The sequence below is a fragment of the Cricetulus griseus genome, chromosome 3, assembly GCF_003668045.3.
Source record: "Cricetulus griseus strain 17A/GY chromosome 3, alternate assembly CriGri-PICRH-1.0, whole genome shotgun sequence".
Taxonomy (NCBI): Eukaryota; Metazoa; Chordata; class Mammalia; order Rodentia; family Cricetidae; genus Cricetulus; species Cricetulus griseus.
The window spans coordinates 100,979,566-100,997,811 of record NC_048596.1 but is presented as its reverse complement, the minus strand read 5'-3'; the positions used below and the strand labels follow the sequence as shown (position 1 = coordinate 100,997,811).

Here is an 18,246-nt window from a genome sequence, read left to right as displayed (position 1 = left end):
ACTCCACCCCCACCCCAATCTGTAGGCCCTTCTTGAGCTGGACCCCCAGCCCAGCCTCCTTCTCTGTGCTCTGAAGCCAGGCTGGTCTCTGTCCACTCCTCATACTGCTGCTGAGTCAGTCACCCAGGAGCTGAACATGCTCCATCTGTTTCATCCCACCACATGGGTGCTACAAAGGTACCTCACAGGGCCCAGGGTTGGCTGGAAGTGCTGTTTTCCAATGTGCCTGTCACACAATGGACCCTTAATGCTAGTTTCTTCCTTCCTTATGCACACACACCCTCTTTTCTTTACAAAACCCCAATGGCATACACATAAATCTCACTCCAGCAGCTGCTATGGACAGGCATGCTGGGAGGAGCAGGAAGCAGAGAGAGCCAGGCTCTGAGATGGAGACACCAAAGCCAGTGGTACCACTCTCTCACGAGCCTATGTGCACAAGAGGCAGGAAGCTGTGTACTGAGCTCCCATAAGCTCAGTAGAAATGGAGACCTGTCTCCTACCAGAAGCAGTTTCAGGAAGGAGATTGTTGGGGGTGGGGGGTGCTCAGTCAGTAAAGTCCAAGCATGAAGACTTGAACTCAACCCCCAGAACCCACGTTAAAAAGCCAGGCATGAAGGAGAGTGCTTATAACCCCAATGCCAGTGAAGAGGGGACAGGTGGATCCTTGGGACATGGTGGCCAGCCAGTCTAGTGCTCCAGACAATGAGAGACTCTGTCTCAAAAACCAAGGTGGATGGCTGCTGAGGAACAAGACCCAAGGGTTATCTCTGGTTTTCATACACACACACACACACACACACACACACACACACACACACACACACACACATTAAAAACAACAATAAACATGATCAAAGCAGAAGGGTGGCCCCCTTGAAGCAAGGAGTTTCCACAGACTTTTGGATCTGAAAAGTGAGTCAGGAAGGAGAGAGATTGGAGAATGGAGGCCATGCTCCCAATGAGTTTTGAGAATCTCAGAACAATGGGGGCTGGGATGAAGAAGAGAGGTGTCTCACAGACCCCAGAGTCACCAAATGTCTGATCTGGTGACTGGTTCAGGGCTGGCAGCATCAGCATCAACCTTGGAGCTTGTTGGAAACACAGGCTCAAGCCTCACCCCAGCCAGTAAGGGAGACTGGCTGTGAGTCTCAGTGCACTATTACAGTCAGAGAGCTCCACTCTCAGTGATTGCTCCATCTTGGGACCTGGGGCTGAGAAAGGGGGATCATTTGCCCTGTTTGTCACTGTGTTAGGGACAGCCCTGAGCCTGGATGCCCTATGTGGGGGGTCTTTGAACTAGCATAGCCACATCCTGGGCTCCCCCAAGCCAAGCCTCTTACCCCCTGAGATGGGGTGAGGTGGGCATACAGTCAGGAAGTGCAATAATGGTTTTCTCATATAGATGCCTAGTGATAATCTAAAGAGCCAGGTGCTGTGATTTGCCCCTCAGCCCAGCCCTCCTCTTTAGTGGGTTGTCAGCTTCTGCTAGCTCTCAGGGGCCCCAGATGACTGCTGGTGCCTGGTTGTTCACATTCCTGGGCTGTGATGGAGTGTATATACTGGGGCCCCAGGTTGGGGGTACCCAGAGGAGGGTGCTTGGCTGTGAGCCCTGAGGCCTGGATGTCTGAGGAACGTCAGAAAGCTCAGAGCTTTCTCTCTTCATTGACGGGGCCAGGAGGTATGATAGAGGCTAATATGGCAGTTTGACAGGATGGAGATCTAGCTGGACCTTGAGGCAGGGCCTAGCCCTGGTATTGGGGCAGGGTGGAAGAGAGGGTCAGGGTGAACTGAGGTTCAGTGGCTGACCAGGGAACAGTTGTTGAGCAGAAATGCTAAAAATTCTTGAGCTAAAGTCAGACTTGGCTGGGGTTTTAATACAAGCTTTGTCACTTTTTAGGTATGTGATGTGGGGACAAGTCACTGCTGAGTCTGGCCTCAGTACTCCACAGGAAACTGGTGGTGTAACCCTCCTGAGGCCACAATGACACGCATAGACCTCATAACAGCAATGGACTTAAAAGTCCACCCAAATGAAGCCATTAAAACAGTGCATTCTTCAGAAAAGGAAAAATACATACCAGCATAGAACAGTTCAAGAGCCCATTTCTTCCACCCACTCCTGCTCTCTGCCTGGCTTGGTTTCTCCCTCAACCCCCTGGAAAATTCCATCCCCAAACTATCCAGCCCCTTGTCATCCTCACCCCCAACAGTGCTCTGTGCTGTGGACAGCTTGGCTTTTCCTACAGCAATAAGGAAAGCAGAGAGCTGCAGGATGGGACAGACAATCCAGTCACTACTATTATTTAAAAGGCATAGTTTGAAGATTTTATGGTGTGTGTGTGTGTGTGTGTGTGTGTGTGTGTGTGTGTGTGTGAGTGTGTGTTGGAGATTAAACTCGGGGCCTTGTGCATTCTAAGTACATACTCTACCACTGAGCTACATATACTCTCAACCCCTTGCAGAAGTGCAGTGATGGCAAAAGCCTGGCCAGGGATTATTGAGAACCCACCTCCAACATAATCCAGTTTGAGTCTTAATGACAGATTGACCATGATAAAACCTAACCCTACAGGAATGTCAAGTCTGTGCTGCATTGAAGATGAGCACAGGAACAACAAAGCCATCCCCAACTCTGCTCCTCACTTCACTGACTGCTCTACACCAAGGGTCTGTCTGAACAGGAGACATACCTGCAGCCCTACTTCAGTCTCTACTCTTCTAGAGGCAGGGTTTGTAAAAGACGGTTGCCAGGGCTGGAGAGATGGCTCAACTGTTAAGAGCACTTGCTGCTCTTCCAGAGAACGTGGGTTTGATTCACAACTACCTGTAACCCGGGTTCCGGGAGATCCCACATCCCCCTGACCTCCACAGGCACTATTGCAGGCATGTGGTACACACATGTACATTCAGGCAAAACACTCATACACACTAAATAAAGATAAATATTTTTCAAAAAGACCATTTCCAATAGCTCCTCAGGAGTGTGACTCCCTGAGCCTCTTCCCCATTCCTACTGGGATTATGATTGGCTTGGCCTTGTGAAGATCTTGGGCATGCAGTCACAGTCACTGTGAGTTCATGTGTGCAATGACTCTGTCACTTCTGGTAAAACACTGTTTTGCTTTAGTCAGCCACTGTCTCTGGCTCTTGCAACCCTTCTGCCCCCTCTTCCTTCCTGATACCTGAGCCTGGTGAGGAAGGGGTGTGACATAGCTGTCCCAAGAAGAGACTCTGAAGTCCCATATGACCAGCTGGAGGGGGTGTCTCAGTATTAGTTACCATCATCAACAAAACAAAGTTTCTCTAATGAGGGTAGAGATGCTGCAATTTATAGGTATAAAGACAAGAACTTAAGGGGCAGTTCAATACTGTGTCCATTTAGCTGGGTAATAGTATTAGGTTTTCTCCTAGGATCTAGGACCTAGCCAGCCATAGGGTTTGGGCCAGGTGGCTAAAGTGAATCAAAAAAGAGGGACAAATGAAAACAAAAATCTAACAAGATGGATAGACTTAAATCCAACCACATCAATAACTACATTAACTATAGGCAGTTTAAATACATAATCAAAACAGATTGTCATATTGGATAAGAAAGCAAGATTCAACTCTGGGTTGTGTGCAGGAAACTCACTTTAGCATAAAGATATGGATAGGCTAAAAGCAAAACAACAGAAGGTTAGGGATGTAGTTCAGTTGGCAGAATGGGTGTGGTGGTTGTGATGGTGGTGCATGCCTGTAATTCCAGAAACCAAGAGGTGAAGGCAGAAGGATAAGGAATTCAAGTTCTTCCTTGGCTATATATCAAGGTCAAGGCCAACCTGAGTAACAAGAGACCCTGTCTCAAACTACCAAACAAAAACAAAAGACTAGAAACAGTATGTCATAACACATTAACCAAAAGAAAACTCAAGCGTTTTTAAGATTTTCTCTCTTTATCGTTGGCCTTCAGCTGACTATGAAGTATCTTGGCATAATTTACCAAATTCTTTATTTACATAATATACCAAGACAAACATGCCAGATTGTTTGATATCATCTCCCAGTTAACCGATGATCTATTCATTTAAAAGTATATTCTTTGGGCTGGAGGGATAGCTCAGTGGCTAAGAATATTGACTGCTCTTCCAGAGCACCCACATGGCAGCTCACACCTGTCTGTAACTCCAGTTCCAGGGGACCCGACACCCATGGCAAAACACCAATGCACATAAAATAAAAATACATTTAAAAATAATATTTTCTTACGCTGCCTCATTTTGAATGGTTGTTATGCTATTAAGTCCATTCATCTTCTGAAATGCTGTTAATTTTATATGCGTGTCTCTGTAGCTTATATGTTGTAGTCTTCTCTGATGTGCAATTGGATCTTCCTTTTATTCTGACCACGCCTCTACTTAAGTTTGGAAATACTTAGTGCAGTCGTAGTGACAGTCCCCATCCTCTTGTCTGCAGTTTTCACATGTCAATCCTGAGTCACTTTGATGCATTTTTCTCATCATGGGTTGTATTTCCCCACTTCCTTACAAGATTGACATCAAAATTTTAATTTTTTAATTTTTGCTTATTATCTGTTGGTTTTTTTTTTTCAAGACAGGGATTCTCTGGGTAGCCCTGGCTGTCCTAGAACTCACTCTGAAGACCAGGTTGATCTTAAACTCACAAAGATCCACCTGCCTCTGCCTCCTGAGTGCTGGGGTTAAAGGTGCATATCACTGCTGCCTGGTCTTAATTTTGATATATTTTTAAAATTTTGTGTGTATGACTGTTTTGCCTACATGTTATGTCTGTGCAGCACATATCTGTACATCATATGCACTGTGTATTCAGTGCCTGAAGATTCAGAAGAGGGCATCAGATCCCTTGTGAATTGCTGTGTAAGTACTAGGAATCGAACCAAGATCCTCTGGAAGAACAGCCAGTGGGTACCCTTAACCACTGAGTCATTACTCCAACCCTCAACATTTATTTATTTATTTATTTATTTTGAGGCAGGTTTCCTCTGTGTAGCTTTGACTGTCCTGGAACTCGCTGACCAGGACAGATGAGGCTGACTTCAGAGAAAGGGTGCACCACCACCACCTGGCCAGCCAGCCCTCAACATTTTAAAACTGTAGTGCTAACAATTATAAATAGCATCTTACTGAGCGACATGCGTGTATGTACATGTGTGTATATTCTACAGTTTTGCTCTGGAATAGTTACTTGGAAACGGTTGAATCCTTTTAAGCATTTCTTTTGAGATCTGTTCACCTGGACTAGAGCAGCAAAACTCTCTGGGCACTCTAGCCCTGTGCCTTGTGAAACATGAAGCTTCCCAGGTGACTGGTAGGAAAAGGCACCATCCTGGCCAGCTGTGATTGCCTCTAATCCTTCATGGTGCTCTTCCTTAGCTTTGGGACACCTCCCATTGTGGATGAACAGGTCCCTGCTAAGCTTTTCAGGAATCTGCAGATGTTAGTCTTGCTTCACTGCGTCTCTCCGCACTGTTTCCTGTTTCATTGATGGAGCCCACTAGGATTTGCCTAGGTTCTGCTCCCTGCGCTGTGGAGTGAAGCTTTCTCCTACGCTGGTGCAATTATGGCTGTCAAGAGTTCTGGCCTTTGGTGCTTGATGTCCAATGTCTTGAAAACCATTGTGCCACTCATTGTTGGCCCAGGAGGGGAAAAAAATCCATACACTATTGATCTGCATTGATCAAAATTAAATGACAGAGTCCCAGGGAGTTATAATGAGGCATGCTTCTAAGTCAGGATGATCAAGAAAGGAGGTGGAGAGGGGAAAAGGATGGGACAGCGACAGAGAGGGAAGAGGTCATGTAGAATAGCAAAGGGATTGTTTGGGACTGGAGAGATGGCTCAGTGGTTAACAAGCATTCTGGGCTCTTGCAAAAGACCTAGGTTCAGTTTCCAGCATCCAAATGGCAATTCACAAATATCCTTAGCTCCAGTTCCTGGTGATTTGACGCCCTCTTCTGTCCTGTGTGGGTACTGTATGCACACGGTACACAGGCACACATGCAGGCAAAGCATGCATTCATTCATATACATGAAAGGAATATATCTTTGTTAAAAGGAACAATTTCAGACGGAAAATCCTTGAGTAGACTGGAGGGATACAGTGGTGGAGTGTGATCTTAACAGGATACTCTTCCACTGTGATGAACGTTAGGCATGTGAGTTAGGCTGTAGGTAAGTCAGAGAAATGGCAGAATGGTTATGGAGGAAGTGGCTTAACTTGGTTTCCCCAGCAAACCTCCAGACAAGCTAGTGTGTGTGAGTCCTTCATTTAGGAAGCGCCCCCAGGAAACCCTGCTATGAGAGTAGGGAACAGGCAACAAACAAAGGAAACATTTCTAGGAGTTACTGATGAGTAAACTGAGGCCTGACATGCAGAACTCAGCATAACCCAAGCATGAGCCCCAAGCAGACTTCTGACCAGTTTCCAATAGCTCTTGGTTGAATGAGAGGCATACCTGTCTTCCAGTACTTGTAACCCCTGCACTAGGGAGATGAAGACTGGTAGATCCCAGGGCTCACTTGCCAATCAGTCAGGTCTACTTGGTAAGCACCATTCTCTCTAGGAAAACCTGCCTCAAAAAACAAAAGGAGATAGGTCAGTCAGTAAAGTGTCTGCCTCTCAAGTGTAAGGACCTGTGGAAACTACATTAAAATGCTGCATGTGATGGTGCAGCCTGAAGCCCCAGTATTGGGGGAAGGTAGGCTCTCTGGGGTTCACTGGCCAACTCAGTCCAGCCTAACTGGGAGTCCCCAAGACAATGAAAGACATTCATCCACATCCTCACAGGAAGCAGGTGAAGAGGACACCCAAGATTGTCCTCTGGTCTCCACACAAATATGTGTACCTCCCACATAAGCATGCATGTGTGACCCCCAGAAATACACATAAAAAAGTCAATATTGGATTGTGAGGAACAATGTCTGAGGCTGAACACTGACCTCCACACATTGGAATACATGTGTGTACCCACACAAACACACGCAGATACACTCGCAAAAAAAAAAATTAAGCAAACGGCACCAGTATTTGCCATTGCTTCTTGACTGCAGATGCAATATGACCAGCCACTTCACACCCATCCTCACTCCTGTCCTCACACCCATCCTTCCTCACACTCCTCCATCTCACACTCCAGTCCTCACACTCCTCCCCTGACACCCCCAAAGCTAGGAAGGACTGTGCCCTCACTCACACTGTGAGCCAAAAATACCCACCTTTCCTAAGTTCCTTTTGTCAGGTGTTTTGTCACAATGAGAAAACTAAGACACCAGATGACTCAAAGGCACATGGAAAGCTAGTCATGGCGACCCATGCCTGTAATCCCAGGCTAAAGCAGGTGGAATGTCTCCAGTTTGAGGCAAGCCTGGGCTAAATAGTGAGAGTGAAGCTAGCCTGAGCTATGATACCATCTCAAAAAAAAAAAAAAATCAGAAGCAGCACACTGAAGTAAGGGTTAGGGTCAACCTCTCCCTCTCCCTCCAATATCGAGGGCAAGCCAGATGCCTCTACTTTAGGTTTGCACTCTAGTCCAGATCTTCTCTGGGGACTCTGAGCCCTCCTAGGTGACAGCACTGCATCCCCCATTCCCTTTTGTTCCTCTTCCCACAAGGCTGTGTTCTCAAAGCTGAGCTGCGATGTTATTAGAACTATGCTCAGCAGAATGGTTTGAAGAAAAAAAAAAAAAAAAAAAAAAAAAAAAAAAAAAAAAAACAAACACCAGATGGACTCACAGTCAAGAGATCATGAGAGTGCATTTCTGGAAGTTATGTACTATGGTTAAAACGAACAATAAACACATCAACAACGTCCTGTTGCTTCATTTATTTGTGCTGTAGTCACCGGAAAAGTCGTCAACCCCAAATGACTCATTCCCTGAGGTTCTGAATATGATCCTAAAATCACCACCCATGTTCTTCCTGTCCTTTGAAGTGACAGAACAAATGACAGCAGAGATGGGCACTGGCCCCTGAGTCCAGAATGGATGCTACATAAACATCATCTCAACAATAATACCTCACAACAATAACATCCTCACCTTAAAAACAACCCAAAATAAGGATGTTGTTTCTGCCGTTTGCTTGTGCCCTTCAGTTAGGAAGCACTATGCACCTGTGAGCAAAGACCAAAAACCAGGCTGTTTTGTGGGGTTCTGTACAGTCAGTCAATGAACTTGCTGGTGTTTCCTTTATGCAGACCCTGCTCGTGGGGCAGGAAAGTGAATTGGATTCTCACAGTGAGAGTTGTGATCCCAGGTGAAAACAGCCAGAAAGGAGATGTGGATGAGGTGGCTAATGGGTAGAATAGGAAGTATCCTGGGAGGTGACTTAAAATAAAAGATTAAAGAGGCTTTCATAAACAATTAGGGCTCAAGGGCTGGGAGATGGCTCAGTCTGCCATGTGCTTGCCATATAAGCACAGGACCTGTTGCATAGTGTGGTGGCATGCCTTTGTAATCCCCGTGCTGGAGTGCATATAAGGGATAACTCCTTAGCGTTCACTGTCCAGAGAGCCCCAGTCAGCTCCCAGTGAGAGACCTTGCCTCAAAAGGCGGATGCACTGGATGAGGAAGAAGAGAGGGAAAAGGCCTGTCAGACCCTTCTAGCAAGATATTCCAGTACTATGAAATTAAAAGCCGAAACAAGCAGCCCTTTCAATCATGCTGCTAACTCCACAGACTCTGACAATACTTTGTGGGCAGGTAGGAGTGTGATGGCTTCTATGTAGGTGACAGACTGTTCTCAGCCATTGCTCCCTGGCACCCCACATCTAAACCCAGTTTCACTTTCTACCTTTGGATGCTCTGGCTGTAGCATACCCTACACCTCACTCACATAGGGAATGTCAGCCTCACCTGCTGCCTCAGCCCTGGGGGACATTCTTCTTGAAGACTTCCCTGACTCAAGATCCTGCCCCTTCTCAGGGCAGACTAGATGCTATGGTCAATGGAGGAGGGGGGGCGCTCCCTCCAAGCAGGAGTTAGAAGGAATGGCAGGTGTTGATCTTGGTTGGGACAGCTTAAGGATGAAGTACTTTTAGGAACTCAACTGAATACCCAAGGCAATGGGTTTGCTCACTGAGGAGATTGCACAGATACATACTTGAGTCACCTGAAAATTGAAGCCAGTGCATCTACTCAGCAATGTGCTAGTATGTACAGCTTCCTCTTTGGGAGTCCAGTACCAGCTAGACCCTCTCCTGTCATCCAAGGCCAGTGTATTGGCAGTTCTCTCCTACATCAGAAATGCTTCTTGGAGGAATCCCACCAGTAACAATTCCTTACACCAAAACAAAGCCAAGCAAAATTCCAGAGCCAGGTATGGTGCACAGCTATAGTTCCAACTGTCTGGAAAGGCTGAGGCAGGATAATCAATAGAGCTCAGAGTTCACAACTAGGCTGGCCAAGAGAGATCTCACCTCAAAATAAACAAGCAAACACCCCCAGTCAGCTATGTATGGTGTGAGACACACCTCCAATCCCAGCCCTTGAGAGTCTGTGGTTGGATTATGGTTTGATTCTAGCCTGGGCCACATAGTGAAACTGTCAATAAATTTGTTTTCTAAAACCTCTTGACTCCACTTATCCTTACAGCAATGACGTATTTTGTTTACAGTGACTCGTGGGATTCTGTGTTCTCCAATTCTCCCCATTCTCCTACAGTTTTGCCCCCAATTTAATCAGAACTGATTTCCCCAAAGTCACCAATGACTTCCTTGGGGCCAACCTCAAGGATCACTGTATTTGATGTAATTGTAGAAATTCCTTCTTTAGGGCTGGTGAGATGGCTCAGCCTCTGGTAAAAGATCACCAAGCTTGAAGGCCTGTTTGGCACCCAGAACCTACATGGTAGAGGAAGACAGCCGACTTGTCAAAGTTGTTCTCTCTCTGGCTTTCTCTAAATGTAAAAATAAACTGAAAATGATTTGCTTCTTTATCTGTGTCTAGGACACCAATGTCCAGTTTCACCTACCACCTTCTGGCCATCCCTTCCATCTTCTTTCTGGTTCTGACTCACCCTGACCCCATGTGCTACACTGTCCTAGGGCTGATTCATTCAACCTCTGTCCTTCTGATCACTAGCCTCTCCATGTGATGTCTAGTAAGCATCTTGAACTTAATGGATGCTGAACTCAGTCCTGCTCTCACTCTCTGATATGAGAACTTGTCAGTCTTTCCTGTTTCAATGGCCATTCTACACTTCCAAGGTACCTGGTTCAAATACCTTGGTGTTGAGTGACATCTATGCTCCCATCCCCCAACAGAAGCATCGGAAACCAAGCAGAAACTGTGAGAAGCAGTCTTGTCAGAGTTCTGGAAAACAGAGTTACAGCAATAGCCAAATACTCAGTAAAGAAAAAAAAAGATAACTTCAAAACTTCAGGGTACTTACCAGGAACTGGGGGAGGCAGGGAAGGGAAGCCACTACATAAAGGGGACAGTTTCAGCTGGGTTGATGGAAAAATTCTAGTGATGGACAGTGGTGATGGTTTAACACTGAATGCAATAAATGCCACCAAGTTACATTCTTAAAACAGTTAAAGTGGTAATTTCAGGTTATGTATATTTTGCCACAAGGGAGAGGGGAAGACAACTGATGGTACTTTGTGACACTGCCCAGCTCATGTCCCCACTGTGGGACTCTGGTCTCCAGCTTTAGAAGCAGCAGAACAGAGAGTTTCTTGGGGAGGCAGACATTCAAAAGCACCTCTTGGGAGAGGAAACTGTCACCTCAAGTATGTCCCTAGTATCTGTAGAAGTCTGAGTAAGACTGAAGGGCCAGATGAGAGAAGCAATCTACAGAGATTCTGTCTGTTTAGCTCCTGGGATCTAAGAAAATCTGTCAAACTCCAGGTAGGAATAAAGACTTTAGTAACCACACGTAAGGAAGAAAACAATCCATCAGAAGTACAGGAAAAGGCATTAGACAAATGGATTGCTACAGCTTTCAACAGCTAGCCAGCAAAAAAATAAAAAACCTGGGCTGGGTGTGCATGTCCTTCATCCCAGCAGAGGCGGGCAGATCTCTGTGAGTTTGAGGCCAACCAGGACTACACAGAGAGACCTGTCTCCAAAATGAACAAACCACCACCCAGAGAAACCTGAGGTTTAAAAGACATTGATTTACATGACTTAAAAGACAAATGTATAAAAATGGTTATAAATCTATGTTACTGGGTACATAAAAATATACTTTGATAACAGAGAGAGAAGCTTTACAGGAATCTGGGTTTTGAAGTTAAGTTGGTATCAGTTCAAACTGGGTTGCTACATATTTAGAACACTCAATATAATTCCCACAGTAATCATAAAGGGAATATTTAAATAGCCTAGAAAAATGTCTCAGGAGGTAAAGGTATTTCTCTCCAGCCCTTAAAAGGTGAGTTTAATCCATGATACAAGGGGAGGAGAGTCATTGCAATTGTCCTCTGACCTCTACAGGTGTGCCATGGCACATGCATTCTCCCAAAAAACAAATGTAATTTAAAAGTTAAAAAAAAAAATCCTTTATATATACACCAAAAAAAAAAAAAATTGAGTGAGGAATGAGGATAGTTCTTAGGAAACAAGTAAATGAAGAAGTCAGCAAAAGAGGAAACCAGGGAACAAAAGAGGACACAAGATAACTGGAAACCAAATGGTAGAAGCCATTCCTTATTGGCAATCCATTAGGCATAGAGTTAAAAATCTCCAGTCCTAAAGAAGAACTGGGGCTGGAAGGTAGCTTAGTGGGAGAGTGCTTGTTCAGCATGCCCAAGGGCCCTAGGTTTGATTCTCGAGAGAAAGGGGAGACAGGAACATCAGAATAGATTTTAAAACCACGATCTAATATGCAGTCCACAAAAGGTTCATTTGTGACCCAGCAGACTATAAGTGAAAAGATTGAAACAAGTAGTACATATAAACTTCAAAAAAAAAAAGAGAATCCGTATGGCTACAATATAATATGAAACAAAGTAGACTAAATCAGAAATTGTTTCAGGAGACAAAGGACAATGCACACTGTTAAGTGGATTAAACCAGCAAGAAGATACAACAATTATTAGTGAATATGCACCATGCAACACTGTATGGTATTATTCACCAAAATGATAGAATCAAAATAAGAAAATATGCCACAAAAAAAAATGGAGACTTGTGGAGATGTCAATAAACACTTTCAATAAGAAACAAAGAGCTGGGCGTGGTAGCACATGTCTTTGATCCTGGCAGTTAAGGGGCAGAGGCAGGCACATTTCTATGAGTTTGGGATCACCCTGGCCTACATAGTGAGTTTCAGGACAGCCAGAGCTATGCAGAGAGACCCTGTCTTGAACCTCCCCCCCCCCCCGCCCCCAAACACACACACACAAGAGACAAGATGTTTTTTAGACAGAGTATCAACTAGGAAAGAGGACTTGTGCTCTACAAACCAATTAGATCTAAAAACATCTCACATTCCTCCCTATACTCTCACAGGAGACACATTCTCAAGTGCACATGGAAAAACAATCTAGATAAGCTACCTTAAACTAGAAAAACAAAGTCTGAAAAGTCTGAAATTACAGACTTTTCTCCTCTAACTACAAAGTAATCAAGTTAGGTATTACCATCAGGAAAACTGGAAGATCACAAACTTGGAAATAAAGCAGTACACTCAACTAAGCAACAGGCCAAAGGAATCACAAAGGATGCCAGAAAATACTAACAATGAAATCATAGAATACCACATTTTGTGATACAGCAAAAATCATGCTTAAAGTAAAAATAAAAGTAGAGGCCCTACTGTAATCCTACAAAAGTGAAAAGGATCAAGACAATGCTAGGAACAATTGCACATCAACAATTTTATGGATGAGATGGGAAAAGTCTAGAAACACAACAAATCACCTAAACTGATGGGGGCTGAGAGCTGTAAAAAGACTTGGTTGGACTCACTAATCAAACCCCTCCAAAGAAAAACTGAAGACTAGATGTCATCATTGGTGAATTCTATGAAATACTTAAAGAACCAACACTAATCCTTCTCAAAGTGTTGCAAAAACTAACTTCCTAACTCATTTGATGACGCCCAATTACCCTATCATAGTCAGATAAAGACATCAAACAAAAAGTTACAGACCAAGAGCCTTTAGGAATATAGATGCAAAATTCTTCAACAAAATGTTAGTAAATTCAGTTCAACATAACATAGAGAAAGTATCAACACTATACCTAAATAGGATTTAACCCAGGAATCCAAGGGTGGCTCAACGTAAGAAAATCAGCATATCACACATTAATAGAACAAAGGGGAGAAAATCACATGGTCACCTCCATTGAATAAAAAAAAGCAAATAATACCCTCTCAAGATGCAAACACTCAGAAACTAGGACCCAGTTCTCTTCTATGCTTCCCTTTCTCTTCATTCATTCTATTTTCTTTACTGGCTTTTGAACCCTTGGGACCTGGGATATCTTTACACTAACATCGGCCAGGCACGCTCTCACTCCATCCAGGTTTTTGCAAATCACTTCTCAAAGAGGTTTTCTCTGTCTATAAACTTACATTCACACACCTTGGGATTCCTCCCTTCCTATATTGCTTTTATTATCATCAAAATGATATGTAATATCAAATCTACATTCCTTGCCTATTGAGAATGGAAGCTTTTTTTTGTACACTGTCTAATGCTTAAAACCTGAGACAGACACAGGACACGAAGATGCTATGCACTTTTAAAATGTATGTTTAAGTGATACACTCCTCTGTAAATTAACTGGATTGCATTAACTACGAGTAGCTGGGAGGTGAGGCTGGAGCTACAGCATAGAAATGTGCTTGACAAGGGCCGTGAGCTGAGCACAAACCCTAGTGACCACCACCATGCCCAGAAGCCTGTGCTTCTCAAAAGACAGAGTGGCAGTGGTACTGAGTCTATGAGTTGTGAAAATTATTATGGATCTTTCTAATACCAATAAAGGAATACAGATACAAGACACAAATGGAGGAGGGGGAATTCAGCTGAATTCTGAGGCATGAGTGAGACTTCAAGTGCAGAGCACAGAAGTAGCAGAATGACTTAAGAATCTACAACATGGGTTGAGGCTTTGGTTAAGGGCCTCAAAGGTCAGATTTAAATGACTATTTTAGGGACCCACTGAAGAGTTTTTTTTTTTTTTTTTTTTTTTTTTAATGATCCAAGAAACTGAGAGTGACATCAAGAAAGGCAGCTTTGTTCTTATGCACCAACACAATGAAATATTGTGACCAAACTAGTTCACTTTGCCAGTCCTAGTAGTTTAGGTTTTGACTTTACCACACACACACACACACACACACACACACACACACCTACCAACCTTTGCTGTAACAGTTCCACCTCCACTTTCTGCCCCCACTACACTGCCTTTGAGTTCAGTTGTCCCTAGGCAGCTTTCTTCTTCCTCTTTGCTTAAATCCTCATTTTTCTTTTAGACCATAGCTCACGTTTCTCTGAGGGACATTTTCTGTAGCAGCCCCATTTATGGTCTTCCTAAGCACTCAGTACTTCTCTAGCAGTTCTTTGATTCACATATCCTTACTAGCTTAAAACTCCCTCGCTGTGGGACACCCCCACCCTCAACTGATGTTTCCAAGCTCAGCATTTGCCTATGTACTTCCAGGACACATGGAAGAGAAAGGAAAGGAGGACCCTACAAAGAACCATTCTGGCTAGGTGGAGACTTGCATAGGTACCAAAGTCTTCTTGAAGGAATCAGGTAATACAAGGTAAGAACTCCAACCTCTTTCTGCAGTCTACAGCCGTTTGGAGCTTAAGTTAGTGGCATATTGGGGCTCAAGGCCAGGCTCACCTGCCTTACAGAAAAATCCTGGACTTGTAAGCACGGAAGACAGAGCGAGCCTTCTCACAAGTCCAAATCTGTGCCCATTTCTTTGTCCAGTATACAGGTCAACTCAGAAGCCTGTAAACCTACAACACAAAGGCAGCCAACTTCTCACTAGGCTTTCTATGAAAGGTCCCCACATACTTTCTCTTTCAGATTTGTGAAACATTAAAGCAAAAACAAAAACAACAAAAAACCTGAATCAAGGACCTCCGTGAGAAGCTGCCTAAGGCTTATGAATGTTACATAGCCAAGTTCCTCTGCCTTTCCAGAGGCCAGTCCTCTTAGATGGCGCAAACATACCTTTCTAGAGAAAGCAGTAAGGCATGGCTCAGGGCAATTTCATTTGAATTTAGACTGTGTACTCCTTTACCTTGTGTACTCTTTTACTCTTCTCAAGCCCTTGCTATCTACAAATAAAATGGAATGATGTGACTACTCAAAATACATCCAGTGGCTAACTCCTTGACTGGCATTTTTACATTACTGCTAGCTCAGCCTTTTGGAGTCCCAAGGTTAGACTTTATGTTGTGGGAAGTGGAGAGAGAATGCAACTGACTTAAGTTCACATAAACAATAACCAAAGGGGTCAGGGGCTCAAATCCAGGCCATTGTTCCTTTGTGCTCTTTCTCTTGCCACCCTCTTGCCCAAGCAGCCTACTGTGGGAACCTTAAAAAGCAATGCGCTCAAAAAACACGCTCTCGAAGGGCACTGGTGGCGCACGCCTTTAATCCCAGCACTCGGGAGGCAAAGGCAGGCAGTTCTCTGTGAGACAGAGGCCAGCCTGGTCTATAGAGTGAGTGCCGGGACAGGCTCCAAAGCTACACAGAGAAACCCTGTCTTGAAAGACCAAAACAAACAAACAAACAAACAAATACAAACAAAGAACAGGCTTTCAATTCTAAGACACAGTTTAGAAGTGTTAGTAATGCTACATCGGAGAGGAAGAAATAGAGCCAACTCAAGATCTTAACGGTGAAGAATTACTTTTTTTCCTGATAGTAGTGCTTCTTATACTTCACAGATTCTCAATTGAAATAATACCACTGAAAAGAAGCAAAGGGACCAAAGAGATACTTCTCTAGAGATAAATCAATGACCAAATACACATGAAAAATGTTATTATTAGCTGTCAGGGAAATGTAAGTCAGAAGCACAATGAAGTACCATTGTAGATACTAGGATGGCTACATTAAAAGAGCCAATAGCAAGTGTTGGCAAGAAGCCCTCTCACACAGATAGAGTGAATGCAAAATACCTGGTCTCTGTGGCAAACATGCTTAAAAGGTCAAAGGTAGTTACACAGGAGAATTGAAACTTAGGTAGAATTTGTGCACAAGCATTTGCAGCAATACTGCTCATAGTAGTTCAGAAGTAAAACACACGAGTCCTTCAGCTGATGATTTTTAAAGTGTGACACACCCATATGCTGGAACATAGAAAGAAGTACTGATGCATGCTCCAAAACAGAAAAAGTCTTAGAGATGTGACACCAGGAGAAAGCCATCACAAAAGACCATTTATTGTATTCTATTCATATGAGGTGTCCAAAACAGCAAGTCCATAAGAACAGAAAGATGAGTGGCCCCCAAGGGCTAGAGATGTGGCTGTGGTAATGCTGTTTGGGGCACTTTCTTTTGTTGACTGACTAAAGTGTTCTAAAACTGATTTTGGTAATGGGTGCCCTACCTGTGAAAAATCCTAGAAAACATTGAGCCACACACATTACATGTGTAAGTACATGGCACGACTACTCAATAAAACTGGATCCTTTTGAGTTTGAGGCCAGCATGGTATACATAGTGAGTTCCAGGTCAGTCTGCGCTACATAGTGAGACCTGTCTCTAAAACAAATAAAAATAAAAAATAAAAGGAATTTCTAAGTTCACCACAGGTACTTTTTAAAGTTTCCTTTAAACCAAATCTTTTTTTTTTTTTGAGATATGTTTGCCCTCAAACATTTTTATGTGGCAAGAGAATGACTGTGATTTCTCATTTTCCTGCCTCTACCTCCCAATTACTGGAATTTTAGACATCCACTACCATGCCTAGTTTTTCTGTGGTGCCAAGGATTGAACTCAGGGCTCTGTACATTCTAAGCAAGTGCTCTACCAACTGAGCTACATCTCCAACTCAAAACCAAAGTAGAATTCTAATGGTTTTGTAGAAGTGCATCATCTCTAAATATCTTTCAGCGATAGCTTGTATTTACTTTTAATTTGTAGACTTAAGCGTGAAATAAAGAAATGCTATCAATTTCAGCAAAAGCATGTCTGGAGATGGATCCATACAAGTTATTACTGTCATCATCATTCCTAGGGAAAGGGGCTGGAGCTACGGCTCAGTGGTCAAGAACCATCTAGAGCTGAGGCTGCTGTTCTCAGAGGGCCCAGGTTCACTTCCCAGCACTCACATGGTTGCTCACAACTGTCTGTAACTTCAGTCCCAGGGGATCCATGGACATTGCATGTGCATGGTGCACATACAGGCAAAAACACATATGTAAGATAAAGGGGTGTGTATGTGGGGACCTGGGGAATGTGGTCAAAGGAGACTGATTATATGCTTACATGAAAATGTCTTTAACAAACACAGGCTGAGGCTGAGGAGATAGGTCAGTAAAAGTGCTTGCCATACAAACATGAAAACAAGAAGAGCCAGGCCATGCTTATAACCCCTGCACTGGGAAGCAGAGACAGGCAGCCAGGACCTGTTAGACAGCCAGTCTAGACTAGTCAGCAAGCTCCAATCCTTGTTTCAAAAACTAAGGTGAGGGCCAGCAAGATGTCTCAGTGGGTACAGTCACCTGCTCCAAGCCTAGCTACCTGAGTCATATTCCCAGGACCCAGATGGTAGGAGAGCCAACTCCCACAAGTTGTCCTCCAGCCTCCACATGTAATATACATGGACATAATAAAGACACATATAAACACATGAATAAAATACATAAAATATAATTAAAAAAAAGAAATAGGAACCAGGAAGACGGCTTCTGAGCAACAACCTCAAGGTTGATCTCTGCCCTCCACATACACAGACAAAACCACAATTACACACACTGAATATGTGCCAACCAAAAATAAAAAAATAAAAAAAAAAAATAAAGAGCCCCAGAATCATTCTTGCTCCCCGATTCCTTCACAAGCAGGAAGGTCTGTTTGTAAGCTCCACATGGGTAGGATTTTCCATTTACTCACTGTGCTATCCTTGTGGTTAGAGCCATACCTGGCACATAAAAAAAAGAATGAATAATATTTGCTTATAAATTCATGCTCTAATTGGAATTAGAAATGTTAAAAGAAAAAAAAATATTACTTGATAATTCGTGTGTGTGTGTGTGTGTGTGTGTGTGTGTGTGATTTTTAAGTGTAGATTAAATTAG

The 18,246-nt window shown here is 43.6% G+C and overlaps 1 protein-coding gene across 4 annotated transcripts in view; it reads right to left on the bottom strand.

The window, feature by feature from the left end:
- Positions 1–18,246, bottom strand: part of Emsy (EMSY transcriptional repressor, BRCA2 interacting) — a 103,050-nt gene that overhangs the window by 7,711 nt on the left and 77,093 nt on the right. The window contains exons 21-22 of one of the 4 annotated variants that reach the window (XR_003483833.2): positions 6,476–6,589; positions 4,964–6,185 (exon numbers count right to left, since the gene is read on the bottom strand). Coding sequence is in view for 2 of the 4 variants with exons in the window: in XM_035442372.1 (XP_035298263.1) it covers positions 6,504–6,593 (90 nt within the window). In the remaining 2 variants the exon portion in view is untranslated. Of the gene's footprint in view, positions 1–4,963; positions 6,186–6,475; positions 6,594–18,246 lie in introns of those variants that run through there. The other 3 variants (XM_035442373.1, XR_003483832.2, XM_035442372.1) reach the window with 3 other exon arrangements.